The 22,596-nt window shown below is 49.0% G+C and overlaps 9 protein-coding genes across 9 annotated transcripts; 5 read left to right on the top strand and 4 right to left on the bottom strand.

The window, feature by feature from the left end:
- Window positions 1–5,293: 5,293 nt before the first annotated feature.
- Window positions 5,294–5,581, bottom strand: BKA55DRAFT_576070 (uncharacterized protein; the record flags this gene model as incomplete). Its single annotated transcript, XM_046193454.1, has 1 exon — window positions 5,294–5,581. The coding sequence occupies one exon, from the start codon at window positions 5,579–5,581 to the stop codon at window positions 5,294–5,296; it is 288 nt and encodes a 95-aa protein (XP_046046451.1).
- BKA55DRAFT_576062 (kinase-like domain-containing protein) lies at window positions 5,582–9,487 on the bottom strand. The gene is made up of 5 exons (XM_046193453.1): window positions 8,490–9,487; window positions 8,161–8,438; window positions 7,220–8,112; window positions 6,798–7,166; window positions 5,582–6,185 (listed from the first exon to the last, which is right to left on the bottom strand). Exons 1-5 carry the CDS (start codon window positions 9,179–9,181, stop codon window positions 5,964–5,966), a joined length of 2,454 nt encoding a protein of 817 aa, XP_046046450.1. The 5' UTR covers window positions 9,182–9,487; the 3' UTR covers window positions 5,582–5,963.
- Window positions 9,488–9,537: 50 nt separating this feature from the next.
- Window positions 9,538–10,297, top strand: BKA55DRAFT_576053 (uncharacterized protein). Its single transcript, XM_046193452.1, has 2 exons — window positions 9,538–9,799; window positions 9,866–10,297. Exon 2 carries the CDS (start codon window positions 9,923–9,925, stop codon window positions 10,106–10,108), a length of 186 nt encoding a protein of 61 aa, XP_046046449.1. The 5' UTR covers window positions 9,538–9,799; window positions 9,866–9,922; the 3' UTR covers window positions 10,109–10,297.
- A 160-nt stretch (window positions 10,298–10,457) lies between these two features.
- Window positions 10,458–11,756, top strand: BKA55DRAFT_107218 (hemolysin-III related-domain-containing protein). Its single transcript, XM_046184706.1, has 2 exons — window positions 10,458–11,358; window positions 11,411–11,756. The coding sequence occupies exons 1-2, from the start codon at window positions 10,807–10,809 to the stop codon at window positions 11,654–11,656; spliced, it is 798 nt and encodes a 265-aa protein (XP_046046448.1). The 5' UTR covers window positions 10,458–10,806; the 3' UTR covers window positions 11,657–11,756.
- BKA55DRAFT_107238 (WD40-repeat-containing domain protein) lies at window positions 11,613–14,303 on the bottom strand. The gene is made up of 2 exons (XM_046184707.1): window positions 12,870–14,303; window positions 11,613–12,820 (listed from the first exon to the last, which is right to left on the bottom strand). Exons 1-2 carry the CDS (start codon window positions 14,197–14,199, stop codon window positions 11,856–11,858), a joined length of 2,295 nt encoding a protein of 764 aa, XP_046046446.1. The 5' UTR covers window positions 14,200–14,303; the 3' UTR covers window positions 11,613–11,855.
- On the top strand, window positions 11,695–11,859 carry BKA55DRAFT_518403 (uncharacterized protein; the record flags this gene model as incomplete). Its single annotated transcript, XM_046188270.1, has 1 exon — window positions 11,695–11,859. A coding segment is annotated over one exon (165 nt), but the record flags the coding sequence as incomplete, so codon positions are not given.
- Window positions 14,304–14,595: 292 nt separating the features above from the next.
- On the top strand, window positions 14,596–15,296 carry BKA55DRAFT_576048 (uncharacterized protein; the record flags this gene model as incomplete). The annotated part of the gene is made up of 2 exons (XM_046193451.1): window positions 14,596–14,974; window positions 15,034–15,296. Coding segments are annotated over exons 1-2 (308 nt in total), but the record flags the coding sequence as incomplete, so codon positions are not given.
- Window positions 15,297–17,299: 2,003 nt separating this feature from the next.
- BKA55DRAFT_705789 (uncharacterized protein) lies at window positions 17,300–18,196 on the top strand. Its single transcript, XM_046200676.1, has 2 exons — window positions 17,300–17,825; window positions 17,876–18,196. Exons 1-2 carry the CDS (start codon window positions 17,372–17,374, stop codon window positions 18,013–18,015), a joined length of 594 nt encoding a protein of 197 aa, XP_046046444.1. The 5' UTR covers window positions 17,300–17,371; the 3' UTR covers window positions 18,016–18,196.
- Window positions 18,197–20,541: 2,345 nt separating this feature from the next.
- BKA55DRAFT_542234 (uncharacterized protein) lies at window positions 20,542–21,626 on the bottom strand (the record flags this gene model as incomplete). Its single annotated transcript, XM_046190465.1, has 3 exons — window positions 20,542–20,690; window positions 20,754–21,287; window positions 21,614–21,626. 3 exons carry the CDS (start codon window positions 21,624–21,626, stop codon window positions 20,542–20,544), a joined length of 696 nt encoding a protein of 231 aa, XP_046046443.1.
- Window positions 21,627–22,596: the final 970 nt, after the last annotated feature.

The raw sequence follows: 22,596 nt of genomic DNA, 5'->3' as shown, positions 1-22,596 counted from the left end.
CATCGGCCCACTGCCACTTTGAAGCCTGCCTTGGACCAGTCAAAGGCCTCTGGTGGCAGATCTCTAGCAACCTGGGCGGTGCCTGTGCTGTTGTGTCCTGCTCTGCTGACACCCCCCAAGAGTGCGCTGTGCCGTAGCCGTCTTTTGTGCTGCGTGTCCTCTCTGTGACTTGACTGGCTTTGCGGTCCACACATCGGGCGAATCGTCATAATCAACAGCCCCCGTGATGAATCACAGTTTGGCCGTAGCTTTGCCTCCGTGTGCCTGCCACTGTCCTTCCCAGCATCCATCTCCTCTCCCGGCCGGGGCGGCGTAGGCGTACCCGGTACTCCCTGGTGCGGAGACGTCGGAGGCCGGCGTCACTCTCTCTCGCTGCAGGTTGGAACTCTCATCACACACAGAGTTTGAGTCCGACCGTGTTTCCCCCTACGCATGCTTTTGCTTTTACTTTTACCGGACCTACCCTCTGAGCAACAACTGGAACGGAACAACAAACCTTTTCTTGCCCAGATACGATTGAGTTTGCAACACGATTGGCTATCAGATGGGCGCCTGTGGCGCTTGGCGACGTGTTTTGCACAAAAAGGAATGCATGAAGTCATGGAAACGGATACACACTCGCTGACTCTCTGCTGTGCACACAGGCAGGATGTGATAATAATGGATGGATATCTTGGGGGGCTGAAATGTGAATGTGAATGTGAATGTGAAGTGAACTGGCACCACTGTTGCAGAATGCGATGCTGAATTGTGTCGATCCCCTCACTAATGGGGGTCGCTATTTTGCCCCTCCAGCCAGTGAACGTCCCCGCTGTGAGGCTAGAGCAACTAGGCGCTGCATAAGTTTATGCCAGCTCTGTTGGTTATGGTTGGTTGGTTATGCTCCAGCAATAACTCACTGCAGAAAGATAAGATCGACATTCTTGGTGAGCCATCTCTATTCTTCAACCTCGTACTTTCAAACTGCCCTGCCACCCTTGAGCTTTGATTGGTTCGAGGTTGAGGTGTATCAAATATCGAGATATCATCCATAGTCACGCATGTTCATCACATACTGTATTCTCAACAAGGCTGACAAGGGAAATGAGATTTGCTTATTCTAGGTTGATCAAAGAAGCAAATCAGCAACATGGTGTTTCATCCATAAGCGATCCTCCGTCGGCGGGTATTGGTTGTCTTTGTCTGACTTGAAGCGAGACGAGGCCTGCCATCAGATATCCATTTGGCTGTCTCTGCACGTATCCGTCTAACGGCATATCTTCGAAGGGGCCTCAACCCGCCCGCTGGCAGCTCTGCTCTATCCTCTGTATCTGTTTGCAGCGTCCTCACGGGCTGCTGGCCTAGCACCCCGGGATCCCATATTACTCGAAGCAGACAGGTGCAGAGCTCGGGTGCGTCAGTCAGTACCACCCAGTGGTCCCAGGCCGCGGTGGGATGCAGGTAGAGTGAGTGAGTGGTGTCTGTGTCCCCCTGTCGTGTAGGACAAGACAGAGTTTCCAAACAGCACAGCACAGTTCACTTGCTTGTCAAGTCAAGAGACCCCTTGAACAGGCCACGACGGTGACAGTGGCAGCTCTTGAAGTTACAGTGAGGCTGACTGATGGGAAACGGGACGGGTTGCAGAAGAGGCGTCCAATGAGAAGCTGTACAGGTCCCAAGGAATGTGGCCCGTTGCCTGTCTTTATCGGCCTGTGATCTCTGTCACCCGTTGGATGCATGGCATGGATTACAGTCTAACTGATAACAAAATGTTAACTTTACGGTGAGAATGCGAAATGATAATGTGAATGCGTGTGTCGTTTCGGGTTGGTTCCAGTTCTTGTCATCGGATGTGAACGGGTATCGTACAGTGGCTTGCCTTTGCGTTGCCTCGAGCCCAGGATCTGAGCGAGCCTTGACTGACACCGACAGATTGAGGAGGAATTGAGGCGACGAGGCATTCATATTTTGGCTGGTCACTTGTTTTCAACCTCAACTATTTGTCCCAGCCACGAACCATTATCGCATGATCTCAGCTCCCGCAACATGTTTCTCTATGCATCCAAGTGGAATGCTTGATAGAACTTCAGGTGAAGCGAAGCAAAGCAACTTGACAATTGTCGAAAGAGTACCGTCTCGCCTACCCTATTCCATGTCAATATGTCCAAATTCCTCCAAGGGCCCCTGGTATTCCAACTCAGGTGAGTGGTCCCCTAAAAACAAGACAGTGTCTCATTGCTAACAGTTGTCAAAGACGGGTTGGGGCGGGTCCAAGAGAAGCGGTCAGGGCATTCGAAAATGGACCTTCACCGTGATTACCGATCATCCATCAACTGCATCGTAAAAAATCACGGGTGCATCTAAACCCTTCGAGGTCTAGGTCCTGGCACTCAGATCTCCAGCAATCATCTCGGACCTGGTTATTCCCCGTTGTTGCCCTGCCCTGTGCTTTCAAGACTTTACGCGCACTGAGCTCTAAACATATCATCTCGATCCACTTGACACAGAGTGAGGCCGCTGTCTAATCCTTGAGCTACAGGGATATCCCTGGAATCGACCCACCTCTCGCCAGCGAGCACTGATTCCTCTGACGCCAATGCCACTTGAGTCAAAGTCGAAGAAAGAAAAAAATGTTCTAATTAATCTCCAGTTTCTGAGTCCGGGGCGTCGATCATACGCCATCTACTGTAGCTGAAGCATGGCGTGGTTTTTTTGGCCTCAAACATTGCTTCATGAGGGTTCGAGCTTTTCTTTCATGGCGATGACCATGGTATGGCCGTCGGCAAATAAACATTATGCACTAAACTCTTCTGTCTCAGCATATGTTATGCATGGGCTGATTTTGTTTCGACCGCTGACCGAAACCTGCTCGCCTCTACTGCTGCAACTTGATTGAACCACTGGTTCTCGCACCAAGGACGGCAATGCAAGAGCTTGCTCCGTCCTGGTTCGATACCAGCTGCTCTTATGCATTCATTGTTGGCTGCGAATAAGAACAGCCAGCAAATCGGGATGTTACTCTGGCAGTTCCAAGCAGGAAAAGGTTAACCACATGCCATATCGATCCAATAGGGAGTTATCCTCAACACTGCCGTCTATGCACTCACTTAGAGAAGCTATGCGCATCTTGAGTCATGGCTATGCATCTCTACGGTTGAGTCCAGCTTGCAACGGCACAAGACCTCAGCCATAGTCCTAGATCGGGAGATGCAGAAGGAAACAAAGGCGGGCGGGCAGTCACTCGCATTGAGGATGAGCAATCGAGAGCACACCATCAACTGCCGCCAGGGCCACTTCCCCGGGAACATGGTTGCGGTTCGTCTCTAAACTGGCCGGCGCTGGTATCACCTTGGCTTGGTTTGCATGATATCTCTTGAAGTCTGGTGTTTCTAGCCCGATTCAGAGATCCTTGCTGTTGACAATGGGACTTTGGAGTGGAAGCGAGAGCTGGGACTAGTTTCTGGTCTGATAACGATCTGAAGATCGATCGTAGAAAGCCTCTGGGCACATACGACCACCATCACATGCAGTACCGAATCGATCAGCAGTTATCTCTTGGAGATAACCACTCACAACGTATCTCCTTGTAAACTTTCGTCAATGAAGACGCCATTATGAGATAGAAGACCGTCTCAAACGTCAAGCTGCACCAATAAAGCCAAGACTGCACGTTTCGAGGTGGGCTGATATCAAGCCTCTGTTTGTAGATTCACCGCCAAACGCTGGATGTCTGCAAGGGCTGGTATGCGTAGCGTGTGGACGCAAGGGAGGACAATGCAACACACAGGATTTGTCACGAGGCCCAAGAAGCGGCATGAGAAACATGCTCAACTCAAACATAATTTGAGATACCAAGATTGTATCGCATCATGGCTGATCATTTACGGCTCGTGGCTACCGTAAAGAGAAACCAACGTTGTCGCCTTGGTTCAAAGTCTAATCCACAGCCGGTCTCGACTCTCAACGGAGCATCACTAACTAAGCAAAAGTAAAGTAAAGTAAAGTAAAGTAAAGTAAAGTAGCGGCGGGACTTTATTGGTGGTGTTGAGCTTACGGGATGACATCCGCGGCGCCTGGAGGGGCATGATTTGCATCAACGACTTGTGAAGTTGAAGATCGAGTTGGACCAATTGTAGGACGACACAGAACCAGATCTTGGTGATGCTAAACTTGGTCTAGAATAGATATGGTTTCCCTTCAGTCTGAGGGTTAGGGAACTGTCCGGATACACGAGGATGAGGACCGCTCATATTCGGCTTCCCTCTTGGTTGGATCGGCCGTGTCATGTTCATGTGGAGATGGAATCTGGAGATGCCGTCACGGAGCGGAGCCCAGGGTAGGACACGGAGCATCACATAACGGTTACGTTACCCTGTATCCAAGCAAGATAACATGGTTGTATGTTTGTATATTCACTTATTTGTCAGTACATGTAGTGCATATCACAGCAATTTATTGTCCATTCACAGTTATCGTGTCCGATCACACGAAGCATCATAATTGTCGCATTGACCTGATCATCATCCAACACAAGAAACCTCATCGAGACACACACCGATCACCACTTCGTACTGTAGGTCTCCCAAATCACAGGCTAACAGACTTCTACTGGACGGACCATCCCTCCTCATGAAACTTGTAGGGCAATCACCAACCAAGCCCATCAAATTGCACCAATGAATAACCCATCGAAATAAAACCCGCCGATCCTGACGACACTCTCGCCACAGCCCGTCATCATGTCTCAAACCCCCATCCCCCTGCGATAAAGTGAGGCTGAGAAATTCGAATCCACTCTGATTTCATCAAAAACCCTCAAGCTCAAGGGATCCTTGCCTCGCTCCGAATCTGGGCGCAATCTCCGTCACAGGTTCTGTTACAGGTTTGTATGAGAAGGGTGTTACAATCACAATTTTATTCCTGCACATCATAATGCAGGGCAGGGCAGGGCAAACACCAACACATTCGGGGAGAACCGATAAGATCGCTGTGACATTGTTGATCAAGGGGTATTGGATCATCAAAAGCCTCACCTTTGAACTCTCGTGCACATCACGACAATCATCGGCACAAACGTCACGACCTGCTCGCCCTGCTCATCCTGTACCACTGACATTATCTGTGTGACCTCATTGACGTCAAGTTCTCAACACAAAGACTCTCTTCTTTGATAATCTGACCAACCACTCCCCATCCCAACCAAACGACTTACACAGACCACAACCGTGACCCCCAAACCATTTACAACAACACCTCACATGTAACATCACCTGCCAGCAATCAACAAACCACAATGTGTAATCAGCCCCGATCGTTACGCCCCGTCTCGGTCGCTGCCTATCAGGCTGTCAAACTTGAACCTGGAATGAATAATGTAGCCTAGAAAATGCACAACATATTCACTTAGCGTAGGCTGCTTTGCGTGCTCACGCGGGTAAGCAAGCCCACGTCTGCATCGCCACTCTGTGCCTGAGAGCCTCAATCTCAATACCAAGCCCGAGCATGTGGATTCCTCCCGTATGAGCCGGGCGTTATGTGACTCGGGATATAGCGAGTACGAGGTCACGCATCCTAAAAGGCACAATATTGCATCGGCGATCATTCATCAAACAATCCGAGCATTAGTTAGCGATTCCTTAGTAGCTATGTTATTACAACTCTGTCGGCATTCGTTTTAGACCCTCGTCCAAGCTTCATACTCCAGAACTCCATCAAATTTCTAGCCTGCTTCTTCCAAGTCTAGATTCCAATAACCTCGGCCTCATGCGAGACATAACAGACAAGGTGAGACATAGCAAGGCATGACTTAAAAACGGCGGTGACACGTTCGGAGACATCGATCAAACCACCACATGTTTTGAACCAGCGATAATCCTCCCTTGCTTTGTTCAGCCAAGTATATTCCCCCAAAATCTCTCATCCCACGCCTTCGATTGTCTCAAAACAGCGTCATGAATCCATGATCCGAATGCTTAACACCCTCCTTACCGACGTACATGTCCCGCCCGCGCAGTAAAGAAGGGATGGCGCAGTGCATCAGCCGGCTTCATCCTTTTGTCGGGATTGAGTGTAAGACAGTGCTCGAGGAGATCAATGAAGTGGTTCAGATCCCTCGTTTCCGCATCATTCATCCCTGCCGACGCAGCCATGAGTCTTGTCCGTAGGTCCCGAGTTGGCTTCACCACCGCCATCGTTCGGACGGTTGTCTGTAAGCAGAGTTTGTTAGTTATCCATTCCTGACTCATAGTTCTAAAATGGGAAAAGGAATTCTCCATGTGAATGCGCATGTCAACAAGGGCTGAGCGCTTGGCCAAACTCTTAGCAGCCGTTGAACTCGTATGCAAGGGATATGTAGGTCATCGTGGCTGACGCTGAGAGGGAATCCGATCTACCGAGACAAAACAGGTCATGCGACCTGATCTTTAACCTTGAAAGGATCTTGAGGCGTTCTGTAATCTCATCTCATCCCACCATCCATCCCTTGCTGAGTTTGTTCGAGAACCCCGCAAGGGCGGCTGAGATCAAACATGCCTGATGACTGTTGTTTTGATCTATCGACCGTTATGTGGGTGATGTTGGTCATCGTGGAGGTACCCCACATATCCCGAGCGCTTCAGTCTGCAAGGGATCTAGGCGCTTACGCTCGCAGAGCCCCATGATGGAACAGCCCCCAGCCATTGTGGCAAAAATAGTATAGGCCTCGCGTGGGCGGCCACCAAAAGCATGGCCATATGGCGCTTGGAGGCAGATGCAAGGAGTGTGATGGCAAAAACAACAACAAAAACAACGTGGAGGGAGTGAATGGAATCACAACATACCTTACCGAGAACCTTGTCTCGTTCGATGCTGACGAATTGTCCCTTGTCGTCGAAATGAGCTGGCGATAGCTGACCACGCTTGAACAACTTCGGCGTTAACCTTCCTCTGATCTCCATAATTGCCTTGAGCATCTGGTTATTGCTGTCTCCAGCAAAGAGGATTTTGCCGGTGTACATTTCATACAACGTGCAGCCGATGGACCACATGTCGACGGCGTAATCGTAAGGGATGCCCAAAATAATCTCCGGCGCTCGGTAGAATCGACTGACGAGGTAGGGAGTGACATCCATGTGTGCTGTCGCCGCATCCGTCTTGTCGATAGCCGTACCCAAATCACAGATCTTTAGCACGTTGTGACTCTCGTTTACCTACTAAGGTTAGCACTCATGTGTCTTATTATTAGCATCGTGGGGTTGCATACCAAGATGTTGTCCGGCTTGAGATCAGCATGAATGATACTGCACTTTCGCATGTGCGCGAGAGCGACAAAGATCTGGTATGCATATGCTCGTGTCGCTCCCAGATTGATACCCACATTATTACCGAACTTTCGCAGAACCTCTCGTAAGTTCATGCTCAGGTTCTCAAACACCATGCACAGATGGCCCTTGTAGTCGAACTGGCGGATAAACTTGATGATGTGCTTGCGACCTTCAGGGTCGGCCTCGTTGAGCTTCTCCAGAATGGCAATCTCTGTGTATCCTCCCTTTCGGAGGGCATCATTGTTTCGCATCATCTTGATAGCGACGAGCTCCTTCGTGGTAATGTCGACGGCACGGGCTACCCCTGAGAACATACCCCTTCCAAGTGCTGCCTGGATCTGATACCGACCATTCAAGACTTCACCAATGCGAATCTTGTAGTAGCCATCTTTGTCGTCACCTTCGAGGATACCTCCCTTGATAGCTGGGACATCAGGGGCCTTGCCGTCGCCCTCGATTGGCGCTACCGGCTCGACGGGTTTTGTAGCGTACTTTTCCTCGTCAAAGTCTTCGGCGAACATATCGAAGTCATCATCGTCGTCATCACCGCCGGTCTTTTCGGTAGTCTTTGCTTGGACCTCTTCCTGTGGCTGTTGTTCCGTTGCAATGGGATGCTGCTCACCATGAAGTACGACGTGTCCGTGCCGGAGCTCATGTCGTCGTTCGTCCTCCTTCATGTCTCCAGTAGGATCGTAGTCAGCTGCAGAGGGGCCATCCTCCTCATCTGGCTGAGCCTTCCCATGGCTGTTCATCAGGTTTCTGTCATCGAGGAAATTGATACCCCCAGGGGACATTTCACTATGTGATCCGGGAGAGCACGGTGATGCGATATCTGCACCTCTGGTCAGTAATATCCCTCCGCCAGATGCTGTTGACATACCTGAACGGGGAGTGCGGGGGCTTTCAATGTCGGACTGTGCTCTCATGGGCGTGTCGGGCGCAGTGGACGCAGGAGAAGCTCCGTGAGCTTTGCTTGCAGCAGCACCTACAGCATGGAGAAGGAGAGGAGTTGCAGAGCTGTGCTTAGCCAGAATCTCCTCACGTCGCTTGCGGCGTCGCTCGATTTCAGCTTCTTCGTCAAACGGCTCAGGCTCTTCGTAGTCGGGCTCTGGCTCAGGTTCCGGTTTTCGTTCGGGTTCCTTGTGAGCTGCTGGCTCCCTATAAACATGTCAGTACTTTGCTCAAATTTATGAATGTAACTCAACATACTGCTGAGAAGCCTTAGAAGTGCCATGTCCATTGGTAAGGCCTTGTTCAGGTTTAGCATGATGTCCTTGGGCGCGTGAAGCCTCTCCTACAGTCGTCCTCTTGGACATAGAACCGCCATTTCTCGAGCTGTCGTCATACTTAAGTCCCCTCGGTCCATCGTCGCGACGATCGTATTGACCTTCTCTAACAAAACGATCAAACCTGCCCCTATCTGAAGGTCGAGATCTTTGAGGAGAGCGACTCCTGTTCCGAGGTCGTTTGTTGGAATACCGATCTCGGTCTCCATCGCGGTAGTTGTCTCGGTCGCGGCTCCGATCGCGGCCCCCGTAGCTGAAATTTGATGCGCGCGATGCAGGTCGATCTAGGTCATCGTATTGTCCTCGCGGCTTGCGATGGTCGTCGCGTCGAGTATCTTCGTAGTTCCGGCGATAGCCTTGATCGCGAGGCCTGGAGTTGTAGTGATCCCTATCTCTGTCTCTTTCGTCGTGCGATCGCTTGTAGCCACGGGGTGAGATACTTCGTCGTGAGTTGTTGCTGTATCTAGAAGCCGAATCGTGATCCGGAGTCGAATGTCTACTTTTGTGTCTGTCTTGACGGTCAACACTGCTTCCTCCAGTATGCTGCAGTGAAGTTGCCTTCAAATCTTCAGCGCCGTTCTCGACGATCTCGCCTTCGTCCGAACTCGACGCCATGATGACGACGGTGCTATTTGGATCCTCAAGGCCTTAAAATAGAGAGAAGCAGAAACAGTGTCAGCGCTGGGGACTGGGAAGAGCAGAGTGCAATGGGAGAAGAGCCCAACCGGATCAGTAGTGACTCGTAGAGGCTCAGAGCCGATAGGGGAGGTAATGTAGCGGATGAAGGAAGACTGGAGCGCAGTCCAGATGAAAATAGGTGGGTAAGCGAATTGGAAACTCTGAGGCGAGTGCAGGTGTTGCGAAACCTAAACAGGTGCCGTGATGCGAGATGAAATGTTATTATCTGAACCGAGTATCTCCAGACTTTTGACGTAACAGCGAAACTACTGATGAGGCTACAAGGCCCATTTTCTGGATTAGCTAAGCCCCGAAAGACCCTTATCCATCTTATCGAGCTTATCCCCGCGGTCGAAAGTGGGCTCACCGCTGTCAGTGAGTGGGCTGGGCTGTGCTGAGCGCGAAAGGGCCTAGACAAAAGTCAATAAGCGGGAGGCAACTTTTCCCTCTCGCGACAATCTTTGTTTCTTTAACCGCAGCTTTGCCTCCTTTTTACACAACTCAAGACTCTCTTTCACTTCACATATATCAAAATGGGTGGCGCTAACCGAGAAGGTTCGTTAAGTCCCTCCAACTGATAAAGTTCTACAGAGGCAGAAAACTAACCCCTCCAATTCACAGGCGGCAAGGTCAAGCCCTTGAAGCAGGCCAAGAAGGCCCAGAAGGACCTCGACGACGATGACAAGGCTTTCCTCGAGAAGAAGCGCGCCGGTACGCATCCCCGAAACTACGAATGAGCGAAAACATCTTGCTAACCACTACGATACAGACGAGAAGGCTCGCAAGGAGCTTGCCTCCAAGGCTGGAGGCAAGGGCCCTCTCAACACCGGTGGCCAGGGCATCAAGAAGAGCGGAAAGAAATAAACGTTTCGCCTGGTTCTAGCGATGATTGAGCGAAGACCCGATATATTTGTGGAGGCTTTGGATGGCGTGAGCGCATCTGACAGAAGGCCTGCGTGTTTTAGGCGTTTTAGACATTGGCGCTCACTGTTCACGATATTTTCGCGCGATGGCTAACGATAAATGAATTCTATGCTGACTTGAAAATGCTGACCTGCAGTGCCTTGTTATTCCCGTGAAACCAGATTTGAGTGTAGTCATGATCGTAGAAATGTTAGAATGTCGATGTTATGATAGTAAAACCTCCACTGTATTAGTGCACCTCGCTTATGGATTTCCTTCAGCGAAAAGTAAATCTCTCGCCAAATGACTTTCATCTCCATTAAACAAGTCCATCATAACTTCTTTTGCCATAAAACAGGGTCTTCGACTAAACCCGAGTGGGCCTTCTACGACGCTTCTAGAGGCCTTCTTCTATTAACCATTAATCGTCGATTTCACTTTAGCCTCGGAGCACGTTGCGTGTCTTTTCATGTGCTTGTCCCAACAAAACTACCCTGGTCCAACAACACAACAATAAACGATCGGAGAAGTGGAACTTGATTCGTATATAAGTCGAGAACTAAGGCGCAAGGACAGAAACTAATTGTCAGTTAACGATTCTACGCAAAGTTCCTGACTCTAGCTGCATGTGTTCCAAGTCTGGATAGCCTCATTTCATCATGGCCGAAACTCAGCCCTACGGCGTCCGCAATCGCCGGCCTTCAGCCACAGACAACCTTATCAATGCCGCTAAGAACTTCGAATCAAAGGTTGAGCGATCTCTCCTCATCCTATGGGATGATCTCCCAGCCTGGCGTCGCGACAATGCCTTCATCCTCTCTGGCTACCGTCAATCTCATGGCTCCTATGCCCACTCATTCCGCTCCCTCTTTTACCTCCACAACGAGTCCGTCAACATCTGGTCTCACCTCCTCGGTGCCATAGTATTTCTCGCTAGTGCAGCCTACGTTGATCGAGTTGTCCGGCCACGGTACGAGAGCGCAAGTAGCGCTGATGTACTCGTCTTTGCATGCTTCTTTGGAGGCGCTGTTGTGTGTTTGGGGATGAGTGCTACATACCATACTTTGTCGAATCACAGCGATACTGTTTCAAAGTGGGGGAACAAGTTGGATTACACAGGCATTGTGGCTTTGATCGTTGGCAGCTATGTTCCTGCTCTGTATTACGGCTTCTTCTGTCTGCCTAACCTGATGGCCTCATATCTCTGGGTTGTAAGTCTATGATGTTGTGTACTGATGGTAGAGAAAATCGCTGACAAAGTAGATATGTATACTTGGTCTAGGATGTACAATCGTTTCATGGGTTGAGCGCTTCCGGACCCCAGCATGGCGTCCGTACCGTGCAATGATGTTCATCAGCCTTGGTCTCTCTGGCGTTGTTCCTGTCATCCATGGCCTTTTCATCTATGGTTATCAAGGCCTTGAAGATCGGATGAGTCTCAGCTGGGTTCTCCTCCACGGGGCCATGTACATCTTTGGCGCTGTACTCTACGCGGTATGTCCTCTCTGACTCTCCACGTAAAGCATCTAAATCTGACTTAACAGGCTCGCTGGCCCGAGAGGAGTGCACCTGGCGCCTTCGATATCTGGGGAAGCTCGCATCAGATCTTCCACATTTTTGTCATCCTTGCAGCCGTTACACACTTTTATGGCATGGCCAAGGCTTTCGACTACCACCACACCATTATGGGTTCTCAGTGTCTCATGGACTAATTGGCTTGCTCTTCTGTTATCGTCAAGCCGAGATCTGTGATCCTTACCAGACCTGAGCCCATCGCTACTGCAGCCCAGCATCCATACTCTTTGTTAGGATTCCATTCGGCCACGGTGATCCTCGTCAGTGGCTCGTAGATGATGGCTCGGGTCGGATCCATGATTGCGCCCCCTTCTTCTTCATCGTCGCCGACAGCTGTGTCGGTATCCTTCTTCTTTGGCTTCTTCCCTTTCTTGACCGGCGGTTTATGGGCTGAATGCTTAGTTAGGCTGCGCTCCAATATGAAGCCTGTCGCTATTCTTGAGACTCCTCGTGCCGCCGCGGGTGATTCAGCCGAGAAAAGCTTCGCGGGGCGATGTTCGTGATGGAAGACTCGGATACGGTCTGTGGGTTCTCGCCTTGTGGTGAAGAGTTCAACCTGAGGATTGATAGCCCATAGTGAGCCGTCTAGAGAACCGACAAGGAGGTATGGATGTGTTCGTCCGACTGCGAGACAGGAAGGGAAACTTTCTCCTGTAAAGACGCGACGCGCAACAGGGAATTGCGAATGGTGCATGAAGCCGATGTGGGTATTCAGCACACCGGCAGATGGATACATGGAGTAGAAGCCAAGTAGATGATCGCTGTATCCAAGCAGATTTGGTTGTGTTCCGACTGTGAGGTTCTGAACTTCGGTTGACTCGTAGCTCGGCGCACGAAGGTCAAGCAATTTGACAGTTCCGCCGACAGGGGTTGAGGCAACGAGATAGGGCATTGCTGGATAGCCAGAGACGAGATCGACCACGATATTGTGGTGGACAGGATGTCGCGATAGGAGGCGATGAGGACGCAGGGACCAAATAGCAATAGAACCGTCAGTATAACCTACTACCAGCCGGTTGAAGTTGATCCATGTGAGAGCTGTCGCTTTGACGTCTTCGTCTGGGAAGCCAAATACAGCTATTGGCTGCACAACCTTTTCTGAACACTGTTAGTAATTGGACTGGTACCAGTGAGATACTGAACTTGCCATAACTTCCTCCTCCGCCATCACCAGCCTCCACCACATACACGTTTCCATCATCGCAAAGAATGGCCAAGAAGCCGCATGCAGGACTCCATTTAACTCTTCGGGCCCGCCCAAATTCGAGACATATTGTCTTGCGCAGTATTGGAGGCTGCATCGAAGGTCGAGCAAAGCCATTCTCTTGCCTCTCGCCGACGAACTCCCATAGCTGCACAGTACCATACTTTTGGAACTCCGGATTCAAAGATTCCTGCTCGTAATCGAAAAGCTCCTGATCGGAATGTGGAATAACACATAGGGCGAGAAGTTGCGGCGAGTTAGCGTTGTTCAGAGGTGCCCAGTCCATGCTGGTGACGATACCGCCGGCATCTAAAATCCACCCAAAGGGCGCGTCGTCATTTTGCATTGGGAGGCCATTTTGAGATATAGAGTATGCGTCACCAGGTTCGAATTTGACCTCTTGTTGCGATGTGGGCGGCCCTAACAATACTGGCATTGGCCCTCTCTTAAACTGGTATCGTGGAACTTCCTCGGCTGACAGTGGTACCATCGCGTTGGCTTCTGGCAAACTCTCCCTGACGCGCTCATACCAATGCTCAGCGCTATAAGCTTCCCTTTCGAAGAAGTTGGGCGACCAAACACCTCGATCTTTCTGTCCCTCGTCGTCCTGAATCTTCGGAGGAAGCACTGTCCAGTCCATCCAACGATCCAACATTCCCGTGACCAGCTTGACACCATCCTCATGACGTCCATACCACGCCTCAACGAGCTGCTTGCCTTTGAACCCGCGGTCGTAGGGCCCCCAATACGATCTCACAATGCGCCCATCCGCTACAGGCTCAAGATCGAGATATCCCGTGAAGCCCGCTGCGCGAACATTGAACGGCCTGATAGGCTTAACCCGTTGACGCGCAAATCTGTCCAGAACGCCATCTGGTTCGCTCACAGGGCCTTCGGACTCTGGATCTTCATTTTCCTCCTGCTCTTGGCCAAGCGCGAGCTCTTCGGCACTTTCTTCTGCAGCGGCAGTCTCATCAAAATTTTCATCCCGTTCTGCGTGTTTGGACGCGCGATTGAGAGCTTCTTCGTCGGAACTACCCTCGAAATCGTACTTCTCTACCGTGTATCGCTTCGTGCGATTGGATCTCCGAGTTCTCATGATGAAGTTGTGAGTGATGAGGATGGAAGCGAGCTGAGCTGGAGGTGTACTGAGATAAATTTTAGTGGGGAGGCTACTCTGTACAGCTCCCCATAACACTGGGGTTACCGCTAACGTTAGGTACCTTACTGAAGGATACTGAGTCACTAAACACTCCTGAGAATATTGTCCCATTTACCAGACTACCTTGGATATAGCTATTGACTTATCTGATGTTCATATATATCTTGTTTAGCTAGGAAACGCCATATTTCTTGTCGTTCCCTAGGTGCTTTTCTTTCTCACCAACTCTAAGGAAACACTGGAACACTTCCCTCGAGGTTTACTTGGAAGGCGAAAAGACCTGAAAGAATTGGTTGCATATATTGTAGTAGTCCAGAAAAATGTGGTCTTGGTCCGTCGCGGCGAGTTTGCATGAAAAAAATGTAATGAAGTGCCTTTTTCTTCTTCTCTATGGACCCTATTCCTGTCATCCAAAGGCCTGTCCGCGATCCTCCAATGTCCTCCACACTTTTCCGGTGAAGCAAGAATGGGTTTACTATAGCCTCTGGGAGTCAGAAGACTCAAGACCATACATCAACGTGAGAAAATAAACTGGTCAAAGGGCAAGCTAAGTTCATCATAAACTACACTAAGATATCCTGAATACTATCTAATGCGAGGTTTTCTGCCACCCCAGCATAGCCGATAGACCAGAAACAGAGCTTGGAAGAGACATGTGAGCCTTTAGCAATCGGCTTGACGGTATCGAATTGTCTGATCTGGTTGACAAGTGTCCCATCGACACACCTTGGCCAAGCCACATGATGGCTTTCTTTTCGTCATGGCCTGGCTGCATGTAGATCTCCTCATCTTGTTGGCCACGGGAGAAAGAATCATACATGGGCCCGTTAATGCTTCCTACAAGTGTTCTCAATAGCCACCCTCGGCGAGTTTCAAGCTTGACTGGCTGAAGATGAGAATCAGTAAACAAGCGGTACGATTTCTGTATAGAGGCGTGGAACTTACGCACAAGCTTGTAATCCTGAGATCGAATATCGATTTCCATGGCAGGGATCTTGGGTGCCAGATCTTCTACCACTTAAACACGGTTCGTGAGGTCATTGAGCTTCTTGTTAAGGGAATTAAGCTTGTCGTAAAGGGGCTGCAGCTTCCTATCAAGGAGTCTCTCAAGATCATCTACCGAATTGTGAAGAATAATGCCTGGCATGGCTGCTCTTTGTATACACCGCCAGTCGCTACTACTGACTGAATGGCTCAGTGAGGCGTCCGGACTGGCCCAGAGAGGTGGGCAACTATCACTCAGGGCTGGAAAGCTCTCTAAACTCGGTTATACTAGAGTTGGAAGATATGGTTGTATTGATTGATGATCTGATAGATAGAATTGGTGATGATATCTGGATGGATAACTTGTGTTTGTATAGTGGATTGATGGATTTCTGGTTGATGATATGTGTTTGAAAGAAAGAAAAAATGGGAGAGAAGATGACCAGACTCTACTGGGATTTTATCGAAGGGCTGAGTACTGAGTTAAACCTTCCTTTAAAGCTTGTGAGGGTATCTAGTTAAACCTTCCTGTAAACTTAGCAACTCTAAAAAAAAAAAAAAGGAAAGAAGCTCTTTCGAGCTTCGCCTCCAAAGCCGCGATAGTAGCTTGTAATGGGTACTGTCAGGAACTAGGTGTCGGAGTTGGGAACGGCTGCCGAAAACGGCCAAAGACATGAACGAATTTTCATGAAACATCATCAAGCTTTTGCTCAAAGAATGAAACACGGACTTCAACCCCATTGCGTGGCTTGAAACGAAGGATATCCAGAGGTCCTTCGTGCTGGTGTTTTGGTTACTGTGTCGCCCAACCCATCTCTCAATGGGAGGGAGATGGCAGCGACAAGATCATATTTCTGGGCAGCCTCAAAGATGTTGATCTGTTGGCTTCGCCATGCGTTAAGACGCCTGATGATATCTTATTGACCCTTTGGACACTGAGCTAGCAAACGAACATAGCATTGATCAAGACGAAGCTTGGAAATGTGGCATGATGATTGGAATGTGTACTCAAATCTCTTCCATTTGTTCTTACCATTTATCTTGGTGACTCTCCTGAGTAAGCCGTATGGTTACTGTGATTTGCCCCTGGTTTATGTTCAAGGCCGCTGCATCTCACAAACCAGACCGAAAAATCGCCCTGCAACCTATCAGTCACTCAATAACTCTCAGTCATGGGAATTGGCCACTGGTGATACCAAAATCGCTCATACAACAACATCAAACCTGCCATATTTCCCCATGTGTATAGTCAAACGGACTTATCTTATTGACAATCATGCAAGAAACCAGCGTAACACAGCCCATTGGAAACAGGGGAAAGTACAGTAAACTTATACTTGCAGCTACCATCGTACTCGCAACTTGTCAGAAGTGCTCGCTTGGTGATGGTGGTGGTTGTGGACAACCTCTGAAGGGACAATCAGAAGAGAAAGGCAAAGAGTGGACGCTCAAACAGTTGAATCTGAATATGCATGAGTGATCTCAAGGAGGCAATCCCAGGGAAACTGATTCAAATATTTGATTGCTGGTGAACTCGCCTCACTGCATTGCTTAGTACAAGACAATCGAACATACAACACACAGTTAGAGAAGGCAAAGATGAAGACATTCTCAGCGAATGATTGTATCCAGTCATAAAAACAACGCTTGTGACAAAAAATGCGTAAACAGCTCGACAAACCACTTTCCCAAAAAGATTAAGCAATAAGCGACGATAACCATTGACGCTGGGTGGAAACAATTGTCTAATGTCACGATGGTAAAGCCTGAAGTTCAGGCATGCCTCAAGTGACAACAATCGTGACGAAGAAGAAGCAACTGCCTTGGCCACATCATCTCAAAAAGTATAAATACCAGCATATTCTCACTCAAGGGTTCAATAGGTTTCAACAATAGACAAGCTACTACTCTAGATAAATATTGTATGGGTAGGAGTTCTGCCAGCTGGCAGCAACTGGCAGAAAGACCGGTGGTCAATGATGCTCTTGCTTGGCACCTAAGGTCGAATATAAGTCACCTCTCCTCCAAATTCTCTTCTTTTCCTTTCATCTCTTCTTGTTACACCTTGAATCCTTAAGAGGCCCTCCCACGATATTTGCATGAGCATTTCTTCAACTACTTGCGCTTCGCTTTGCAACTATGGAGACCTCTCAAGAAACCGGTATGTGAACCAAAAGGCCAAGCTGAAGGAAGAAGACTAACTGTTATGTAAGAAGAATGCATCACCATCATCCCCAACGGGGACGTCGTTCTCCTGGTCGGTAAGTCCAGGACAGTGGTTGAGGTCACTTCTTCATTCATGAAGCACATCTCACCCGTATTCGAGAGGATGCTGGCCCTACCGATGCTCGAGGGCGAGGCGGTCCGTTCCTTCGATGGAACGGACCCGGTCGCCATCGAGCTTCCGGCTGAGCAGCCCGGCGCAATGATAATTGCGCTCCGGGCGCTCTATGGGTCAGACCCCGAGTGCCTCACCGCTGAGCCTCGGGACATCCGAGACGTGTCTGACCTGGCAGACAAATACGACATGGTGCTGAGGCTTCGTCCGATGGCGGCCATCTGGCTGGGTTACCCAGCGGTAACAACAAGCCAGCCCGACCACCAGGCCGGCTGGGACCTGCTGGTGGCCGCCTACCTTTTCCGCATGGAAGAGGAATTCTTCGCGATCAGCCAGTTCTTCCTTAGAACGGATATCCCTCTTCTAGAGTATGCCCTGGGAACGCCCGACGAGAACCTTGGTTTGAGGTTGGCCTGTAAGTCATCTTTCAGACAAGATCATTATCAGTACTAATGTTGCGAGTAGTGGCCATCGAATCTGTGCGGCTCGCAAACTCCACCAACCACGTGGATATCGGTCTCTGTCTTGGATGCTTTTCCACAGCCAGACAGAACTTCGTCGAACGGCAGCCCGGTTGTCGCTTCACAATGCGGCATCTGTGGTAAGCCCACACATAGGGAGGAATGGCACCAAGCTTCGTTAGATCATACGGGTTCATTGAACAGCGCCTTTCGGGTTCACAGCCCTCATCAACAACTTAAATCAAGCGACTTTCTTCATGCAACCAGCAAACATCGGATCATCTAGCCTTACCTGGTAGATGAGAGAGATATAACAAGTGTCCAGACTAAATCGAGATAGTGAAAGCTCAGCTTGCAAAGTGTGACTTCCCACTCAGTGGCGTGTTGCATTTACGACTTTGTAATAAGAATCCCAAGTTGAATCTCATTCTTAATTAGATTTGGAGACGTTTGAGTAGGTCGGGCACGGGTAAGTTTATATACGATAGGTAAGGTAGGTGGATGTGACAGTAGTTCGCATTCTCCAATCCTAGACTCGGCATTGAAAAATTATATATACTCAGACTTACCAACGCTTACCGGAACGAAGACATTGGACTATGTATCGGTTGTTTTGTAGCTGCCACGAGCACTTGCGTGGATCAACAGCCCGGGTGTCGACACTCACGTCGGCACCTGGTGCTGTAATTCTTTAACAGTAAGACCCGGAGAGATCTCACTAAGCCAGACCATGCTTCACCTCCAGGACACACACAAGGCTTACCCAGTATGGCACTGCCACCATGCGTCAGGTTCCGGATTGTTGAGTTCCATGGTACTGCCAGTTCAGGTCACTCCTCCTGTACTCAATGCATACGATTTCCAGAGCAGCAGCTTCCGCCAGACCCACGTAACCTACAAAGACACCACAAACTCGCTCAAGCTATCATGCTAACATTTCAATAATATCATCAGGCTTTTATTTAATATTAAGGCCCGATCACTCTCTCATCTTAGCACAGAAATGCAGGGCAGCACCAACAACATTAGTCTTGAAGCCGACCTCCCCATTCTTGTCGGCAATGAACGTGTGCTCAAGATGCCGTCGGCCTTCTTTAGACTCGTCTTCCCCGTTTTCGACACCATAATGGACTTGAACATGACCGAGAATGTACTATACAGTAATCGACAACTGGGGGAGGTTTTTGAGGTCGCCCTCCAAGCTGTCCGCGGTGCCGGCGTTCTCGGTGCGTCCCGAGATTTATATGTATAGATAAAACCTCTACGGAGGCTGACGGAGTTCCTGGCGTTGTGATCCGCGATATTGGGAGATTTAACGAGATATATAATATAATACCCCGATTTCCGATGGCAAGCACTGTCTGGATGATGAATATCCCGACTATCGCCGAGGACAGATGGCGGATGGTGGTCGCAGTATACTGGCTGCGAGATCAGACTGGCTTTCGGGTCATGTCTCAAGAACACCTGGAACAGTCGACCACGCCGACCTCCAAGCAGGATTCGACCTTCTAGTCGCTTCATAACCAGACGCCTGAGGTAGCCCTCGGGATGAAGCTGGACAGTAAGTGTATTGTGCTATGCCATGTTGAGACATAAAGCTGGCTTCTTTTGATAACAGTGGCGATTCTACTGCTGCACCATGCCCCCTTCCAGGTCATAGCCCGACCTGTAGGAGGGTTGAGACTGCGATGTTTCCTGCTATAGAGCGATGATCCGGCCAGTATGCTATACTATTTAAAAAGATGTTGCTATCTCGATTACGCGAGAAATTATATTGTTGAAGACGATTCGGGAATTGAAGCACAATGAGAACACAGAGATGCGAAGTAGACTTAGTTATATGGTACTTTGACTTATAAGCTATGTATTGTAGAGTAGTAATTCGGCCTGAAAGTGCCAGTTCTCCCAGACGCCTTTGTTTGAACCATTTTCCACGTGATGTTTTGCAAGTCGAAGTCCACCTCTTCGGGATATGTATGGAGTAATGCGAGATGTATATATATGTAATCATCAAAGAAGGCCAGGCAGAAATTCTTTACTGGTTTCTGTAACTCGGCACACAAAGTAACAGCCGTGCTGTGAACCACGTTGACAGAACAAGCAGAGGCCGCCCTCGAATTCTGTGCCCCCTTTCTACCATAAAACCAACGAAACCGACTACTCTCAGACAGATTGAATACACAGTACTTCTGAAAGAGGAAGCTTTATTGGCCATCTGAAGTGTCCAGAACATTGATGCCTCCCCGGATGAAGTTATAAAGGAGGAGACCTGATGTCAGGAGTTTGAGAATGATAGAGGGTCACACCACAGATGGCATATGGCACATGTCAAAGGTCCGGGCTTTGAAGACATAATGAAACAACAGATAAACTTCAGACATCACAAATGAAGCCCATAAGCCAACGTACAGGGCAGTCCAAGGCACATGACCACAGGGATTCGCAACAGGACTAAAGGTGTGAGTGAGTAAACAGCAAGTTGAATGACTAGATCTACTAGAATGACCATTCGCCCAATTGTATTAAGGATCTAATCTTAAACATGGAGTAATGGTAGTTCTTGTCGTTGTCGTTGTGCAAGAAACTCTTTCCTCCAACCCACCCCTCCCCGTCGATGTTCTGGCATACAGCGAGGCTCCCCATCTACCAGTGCGCAGACCGATATGATCAACCAGAGCGGTGGTTATATGGGTAGGGGCAGCCTGGTTGCATTCCCACAGGATCAATCGCCGAAATCTTGAAACAGCGTAGGCATAACCCTCCCTTCGGATGCGCCATGCGCTGTGAGAGTGAATAGTGTAAGAGAAGGACGGCCACTGCTCAAAAAGGTCAGCATTATATCACAACTGCATCAGATATATATATAGATAAAGACTCACTGCCTAGCTTTAAGCCCAAAGCGACGTCATATGTCTCGTTGGCGAGATGGAAAATTTGCGCGTGGTTAAGTTTAGAGACTATATGCTCACTCATCCAGCGAAACCCATCCTGATTGTCAAACCAGTAAGAAGCTGTCATAAGCTTCCAGGCTTGCTCAAGAGTGATAGGGTCATGCATCCAGGCGATAGCAGCCAGGGCAAAACGAGATGACATGTCATACTTGTCTACGACAATAGAGACTTTCTGGATTTGGTCAGGGTTGAGGAATAGCATCTTTGGGTCTGACCCATGTAAAGTTTTTAACGCCTGGGCAGTCGCCACCCCGTCGTCTTCTGGGAGTTTGATATCGACCGGTAACTCGTTGCTCTCATGGAGCCTGATGCCTTCCGAGAACTTGAGGTTCAACATGGCGCCGAATACCGGAGACGCGAGAGTCAGGAACTGGGAAGAGACTTGAATTCGAAGTTTTTCGGGGCCGACGACGAGAACTACGTCTCCGTTGGGAATGATAACTTCGTCAGGGACATTGATATCTGCTAATTGTCAGAACAGCCCCGGAATAGTGACGATACTGTTACATATATGACATTGACGACATAATTTGGCCTGAGTTTACGCTCATTGCCGCGATATATAGCTTGTGTGGTTTTGTAGGCGGTAGAGTGTTGTTGTGATATTGGGGGTGAAGATATATGAACTGGTTATTGAGTGGAGAAAGGTTTAATAGAATCGAGGAAGTCAAGAGAAGGAGACGGCTACGTAGGATAAGGTACTGAGAAGGTGACCAAGTCAATGATTTGTGGGTTAGGCTTTTCTGGTTTCATGAACAGTCGCTGAGTGTTTGCTGCCAGTCACTGACACCTGGTGAACATGGCTTATCATAAATGGGACGGAAGAAAACAGAATACAAAAAGTAAGAGAAAGGACTTGGTAGTAACGGACAAGCGTCTCCTGGGGATCATTGACGCCTAGGCCGACTTGACCCGTTTCCCATCACAAGTCTCTCTATCGTGAGCACAATATGAGGCACTGGGACCTTGATTGGCTCAATGTGCTTAAACGTCTTTGCTTTGCATTTATATAGGAAATAAAGAAACGATAATCCAGAGATGCTCATCCAGTGACAAGAATGAGTGTCCCGTTCGGGACAATCGTGAGGCCTGAAAGAGAGCGTATCGTATGCCTTCCGCGAAGTTGCTACTCAACATCGCGCGGAATACGGGGCTTATGACGCAAAGGAAATTATACAGTTATGCGAACTCTGAGGCGAATTCGACCAACGACTAGGGACTAGGAAAAGCGTCCCGTTGGGTACAATGATAATATCTGAAAGAGGTCAGTATCTTAGGTCATGGGGAAGCGAGGCGCATACCGTTCATCTTGGATGTCATTGAATAATGAAGAAGAAGAAGAAATTTGTTTGTGTCGACGGCTCGAGATATGTTATGAATGTGTCGCTACCGATCCACATTTGCCAATACCTTGCATCTGGCACTGCACAGCAGTGCCAACTAGCAACATAAAATCACCTCTATTATTTACTGATGGCCAATGTTTCATGTAAGGGCTGTTATACCAAGGAAAGACCATCTCTTAGCCTCTTATTGCCTGTGCCTCAAGCAGAAGAGTTACACCCTGTATGCACCGTAACGGCGTAGAGGAACACATCATGTAGAACTTTAATAGAATATTTCAGTCAGGCAAACTTGCTAGGATGTCTTGGTGTCCTGGAAATAAAGAGAAGGAGTAGTCAGCAATGCCGAGCGAGGGCACTGGCCTGTATTTATAGACGGTTGCTGTAGTTTGCTGACCTTGTTGACCTCCTTGTTTGTGCAGCCTTTT

Source organism: Fusarium redolens, assembly GCF_020744475.1.
Source record: "Fusarium redolens strain MPI-CAGE-AT-0023 chromosome Unknown BKA55scaffold_13, whole genome shotgun sequence".
In the NCBI taxonomy this organism is placed as follows: domain Eukaryota; kingdom Fungi; phylum Ascomycota; class Sordariomycetes; order Hypocreales; family Nectriaceae; genus Fusarium; species Fusarium redolens.
The sequence above is the reverse complement of the archived record's forward strand: the minus strand, read 5'-3'. Positions and strand labels throughout refer to the sequence as shown.